At 33.4% G+C, this 6,000-nt stretch overlaps 1 protein-coding gene across 2 annotated transcripts in view; it reads left to right on the top strand.

Moving 5' to 3' along the window:
* Positions 1 to 1,851: 1,851 nt before the first annotated feature.
* The window catches only part of Regnase-1 (zinc finger CCCH-type containing protein regnase 1), a 213,932-nt gene continuing 209,783 nt past the window's right edge, over positions 1,852 to 6,000 (top strand). Inside the window, exons 1-2 of one of the 2 annotated variants that reach the window (XM_076808544.1) lie at positions 1,852 to 2,061; positions 2,282 to 2,369. In XM_076808544.1, the coding sequence (XP_076664659.1) occupies positions 1,922 to 2,061; positions 2,282 to 2,369 (228 nt within the window). In that variant the 5' untranslated portion in view covers positions 1,852 to 1,921. Of the gene's footprint in view, positions 2,370 to 6,000 lie in introns of both variants that reach the window. The other variant, XM_076808545.1, reaches the window with a different exon arrangement.

Genomic DNA, 6,000 nt, shown 5'->3' with positions numbered 1-6,000 from the left:
GAGTTACATTTCACAGCTGAGACTTTTTTTTATAAATATCTTTTATGGCTGTATACATATTAACAGTTTGCTTAAACGCTATAGTCCTAACGTCACTAAAAAATTATTCTTTTCTTGTCCTACAATATCGATGGTGACACTACAAACGCCTGTAAAGTTTTAGTTTTACTATTCGTACATACGTGACGGATCATTTCTCGATAAATTGTGTATTTACTGTAATCGCGATGCGACTAGCGTCCCGAACTTTTGTCTTTTTGTCGTTTTCGTAAAGAACGCGATTGGCTGATTTCAAGTCGTTTGGATTTGTGGTTATGGGTTATATTTATTGATGACTGGGTCATTTTTTCACCACCTCGGGGTTATTTTTTTTTAAATATTGTATTGTCATCCAAATTCCGCACGCCTGCAAAGTTTCAAGACAATTGGATTGTTGGAAGTTGGTTAAATTTAAGTTGCCAGATTTGAACAATACATACAAACATACACAAAAATACATACAAACATATACACAAACAGAGGATTGAAACTGAATAAAATTGTTGAAAAATGATCGGTATTATCGTTAATCATATATTTCAGAAGAAAACATAAAAATGATTTTTCGAAAATTGTGTGATATTATATTATAATATCCAAATACGATCTAATGCTCGTTCATGAATGCACATCAGTTTATAGAAGCTGTAACTGTCTCCGGGATTAGAACGGCAAACCATCATGAGTCATAAGACATAGTCGTTGATTATCAAAAATTGTATGTGAACTTTCCCATTGATTGCAATGCATTATCTTTAGTAGCAAGCCACTTTAGTTTGAAGTAGGCTACTGTATCTGATTGGTGATTTTTCCTTCCATTCGCCGTGACGCAGACAATTGCCCATCACTACTTTTACATACACGAATGAAACATCACGAAATGGCAAAGAAAACAGAATTAACAGAATAAAGTCACCGAAGTGTCTTGTATGAGAAGGTCTTTCCCAGCACCTAGGGTAGAGGACCCAATTACTGACACTCTAAGCGTTGACCCTGACATTATCTTATAGTTTTGTACTTAGAGACTAAATGTATTATAATGTTGTCCTTGTTATTTATTATTGTTTAATATGTTAACTTGATGAAAAAAACTTGATGAACCTTAAAACTTCAATTTTTATGTATAAAATCATCAATTTCGAAAATATGTTTCGGGATCTATTACTGACACCCTTAAAATGTGTTTGACTCAATTACTGACACCCCAATTACTGTCAGCTAACCTAATAATGCTATCACACTTACTGTCATTTTTTCCAAAAATCATGACTTTGTGTGTCAGTAATGACGACATGCTGTATTCACATGAGTACTTATTGCCACGGCAGTAATACCAAAATGCTTGAAACGTTTGTACCAATCACTGTCATCCAATTAATAAGTAAAAAGACTTGATGAATCGTTGAATTTTGATCTTTACTACTTTCTATGATGCTTGTATTATTTAGAACATTATATTTTTTTATGTTAATAGTTTCGTTATTACAATTACAGAATTTTCTTTAACGCCTCGTTTTCTCTTTCTCTAGTAAGGAAGTCATCGTTTTCACTCGCCTAATATCCGCTTAAAATATTTGATCGTTTTATTCAAATTATTGAAGAAAAAATTAAGTACTGGTTTTTGTATCGTATAAATAACAGTTTCAGTTGTACGCTAATTTTTTTTATGCATCATTTCACAAGATTTATTCGTTATTCTACGTAAAACAGCTTAGGGCAACAGTAATTGGGTAGGTGGCAGTAATTGGGTCCTTTACCCTATCCCTTTCGAAGGCTTTCTATCGTTTTACACGTGTTATTTATTTGTTCGTAATTCTTCTGTACTTTGCCTCGCTCGTGGCCATCGCTGCACGTGACGACATTGCACGAAAGACCGTATTACATGGCAGTGGGGGTAATGACGTCGCGGCTCTCGCTCGCTCCATTCACTGATCGGCCGTCGTCGCGAGTAGTCGCAACAAGTCTGTCCTGCTTTCTTCTGAACATCGATACCGTTCCAGGATCTAACGGAATATCCCGGAAGTGTGTTTTAGATTTTCCTATCACCCAGTGCGAAAACTTTTCCACATAAGTTATTGTAAACTACTGTTATTCTTAGTGGGATAGTCAATTACAATCAGTGCTTTTAATCGAGGTCCGAAATGTATTTATGAAAACTACTTTTAATTCTATCATTCTACTTCTCGTGTATTTACGTTGTTTGCGCGCGTGTACACGTGCGTATTATTTGTGTACATAGTAGTGTTTGTGCGGATTCAAGAAGGTCTTTGAACGCGAAAGGATACGATCGATTGCGATTCGTGGAACGAGATATGACTGTCGCCGGAAAGGTAAGTTCTTTTATAAATTCTTTCGGTTTTAAGATTTTAGAAAATTCAACATTAAATGTACCTGGATGCATTTCGTATTTTACAAGCCGAACTAATGTTAGAAATACTTGGATAGTTACTTAAAATAGGTATTCTTCCTTATTCCTGTTCCTCTTTTTATTATAGCATTAAAATTATAAATTTAGCCTGAATACTGTAATTGTAATATTAACTTTGTTTATACTGATTGAATCAGTTATATGCTACTGTGTCGTTCTTACAGCAATAAAACAGATAGAAAAATGTGAATAATGTATCTCTAGTAACCATGCTATATGTTTACATTTATTAATTACAAAAGTGTGTCGTGTTATTGAAAATCTTGTATACTACTTTCATTCGGTTGTTTACTACACATAACCTCCAGAATTTATACTGTATTATTTTGTTATTAACGACATGTTTGTACGTTCCGAGTTTTTTATAATCCGAAATCCATGGTTATTTGGTTGTTGTGATTTACTAAAGTTATACACATGAACAAAAATAAGGTACATATGATATTATAATTTCTGTTGAGGTATGCTACTTTTTTTAAAATAAGTTACGTTAATGATCAGTACGTAATATTTTATAATATTGTATTACATTACCTAACTAGCAAGGGGATCGTGCAGTTGGTTCCCCGGGGATCTTCATAGAATTTAAGCGTGTGAATTCAGAAGCTGAATAACAACATTCTGCAGTATGTTTTATGTGAATGTCTATTTTTTAAGCACGCACTTGGCATTTGGACACTTGAAGTCCTTAAGTTGAAGAATTTCATACACAAATGTGATGAGTGAGTGAAAAGAGTGGTTACTTTATAGGCGGGAGATCTAGGCTTCAAATCTCATACCCCGGTGAGTATTATTTTCCACTTTTCTTTTGTATAATTAAATTCGGAACGTTGCTTTTTGGCAGGTACTATAAAATCCATGCATAAATCTCTATTTATAAATGTATATATACTTAATACATATGTATGTGTACTTACAAACCATTTAAGTTGACTTGTACTCTATATAATAAATTTGATGAAAATAAGTGTACTAACTGGACATGAAATCATTTACCAGGGGAAAAAGCAGGTCGGTAAAAGTATAGTACATGTGTAAGTGAAATAAAAATATATGCAAATACAAAACATTTATATTGATTCTTCCCATTGCCATGAAAATCCCCATGACACCAAACGTAGAATACCCTTGTAAACACGTTGTATTTTGTTTTTATTGGAGTTGAGTCAGGTGATGAAGTAAATATTTACGCATCGTGTAATACGATAAGGTAATCCTCCGTTTTCATACCATAAGCAATAAAGAGACGCGAATAGATAAGTAACATTATTTAAATACGAAATAAATTGTCGCTCATTCTGCAAGTATTATTTTGCAAACCTATGTTGTCTGAGTAGCTACTGCATTATTGACTGCAAAATTTTCGACCACATACTGCGTATAGGATGCATGTAGAAATTACTATTTTGATTTATGGTCACTTTTTATATGTAATAGATTTCTTAGAAGATCTTTATTGTTTTCCTTCGAAGGAAAGTGTCAGTAATAACTTTTGTCTATAATAACTATACATAGCATCTTTCGTGACGACACCAGGCTTTTGACGGCAGATCTTTACGGGTGATCTCTTTTGCCTTCTGAGAAAGTTTTGTTCAGCGTGTCCTACCTCATTGTACATACTTTTAGTTATAAGTTATAATTTTAAGTTTTGTAGGCATAAGATCGGATAAGGGGTTTTTAACTTCCTTCTGGTTGTAAGATTTTTTCCCCTTAACCTTAACTTTAACACTCGCAAGCGTCGGTGTTAATAAATCGTGCAATTCTTATTAGAATTTATCCCTACCAATATTGTATTCCCAAAGATAATTAAGAGTTTCCAACATGCGGAACAATTAGCTTTTCTAATTCTAACACTGTATAGCAATGTTCGTAATGCTTTTTTGGTGCTAATTAACATAAATATTGTACTTTGTTCTGCTAATAAACATCTTAAAAAAAAAATACCGACAAAAATTAATATTTGAATTTCTATTTTGTCTTCTAGATAGTACTACCTTCTTTGTGGTAATACTGCCAGTGACTGGGCGAGGCTTTGGCAACAAAAATCAGTCAAAATGCCACCTAACTTGAATTATTTTTAATTATATGCAATTTGACTTACTTCTGAATTCCGTAAACCAAATGTAGGGGAGACCGGGGCTAAATGTTACAGTGGCAGTTTAAATTTATTTCGCTTGGACTATCACTTCGACGATGAAGTGGCTGATGTGTTTCAACCATGCACAGTTGTGTGTGTTGTTTGTTTGTAGTCGGTTCACTCGTTGTCACTTTATTACAGTTTTTTGTATTTTCGGTACTAATAGCCATTTTTCTTTTTCTACTTCTATCTTTTCTACCGAACAGACAGATAAATGTATGTAAATTAATATTACCACGTTTGAATCAGAGTTCCTTAAGCTACAGATTCGTACCAAGAACATAACAATACACCAAACTGGTATGAACTTATAGCATTTTATACACAATGGTGTCAACCGGGGCAAGTTGTTACACAAGACAAGGAGCATGTTGTTACATACGAAAAGGGGCATGCTGTTACATTGTATTTAGTAATTAATTTATAAATTTAACCCTTTCAACTGTTAAAAGAAAATACGAAAAGTAAAAAATCAAAACCTAAAAAGATTTTTTTAAAAAGTTTTAAAAAGGAAAGTGATGACATAAAAATAAAAAAAAACATACAGTAAAGAAAAGGCAGATGAGAAATAAAACCACCACAAATAATAGACACGAGACCCCGTATGAAATGGACGACGATAATTAGTGCAACTGATTTCAGTAGTTTTTTATTACTTTTAAAATAATTTTTTATTGTTTATTTATTGTAGTAGATTCTTACCATTAATAAATTTATTTTTGTCCAAAAAAATATAATTATATTACTCAGAATAAGTCTCGTTTCGTAAAATTTAATCCTGTAACAACTTGCCTCGTATTGTGTAACAACTAGCCCCTACTCGGGGCACGTTGATACAACATGTCTCGACCTTCAAAATGGCTTGTTTCAAAGTCATGGTTTTCGTTTAATTACATGCGACAGCGGTCATCGGTAGAGGAAGGAACGTACTTTAAGTGAGAGTCATTGATAGTATTGAATATGGAATGCAAAAAAAAATAAAAAATGAAAAATGTAACAACTAGCCTCGGTCTCCCCTACCTACAGTACGTGTAAATATAATTACTACAAATGCAGTCAAGTTTTGACTAATTTCCATTAGGAACAATGCCAATCTGCTAGTAATACTCTCATGAACATGCTATAGAAAATACAGAAATATAAATTCTCGTTCGTCAATAATTATTATCGGGGGCTCGAATGCGGGACGGACGAGGGTTCATTAAGGCGGTGAAGTACAAAGCGAATGTCGAGCTCCTTTTTAAAACAAACGTTCGAAAATCTCTGTACATTCTTTGCATGCTTTCCGGAAAATATGGATGCGCAAACACGTCAACGTCAGTATCGCTATTATTAACAGGAATCTCTTTAGTATACAAAATTTTGACATAATGACAGGAGTTTGAAAATATTCATT

This window comes from Andrena cerasifolii, chromosome 3 (assembly GCF_050908995.1).
Source record: "Andrena cerasifolii isolate SP2316 chromosome 3, iyAndCera1_principal, whole genome shotgun sequence".
Lineage (NCBI taxonomy): Eukaryota > Metazoa > Arthropoda > Insecta > Hymenoptera > Andrenidae > Andrena > Andrena cerasifolii.
The sequence above is the reverse complement of the archived record's forward strand: the minus strand, read 5'-3'. Positions and strand labels throughout refer to the sequence as shown.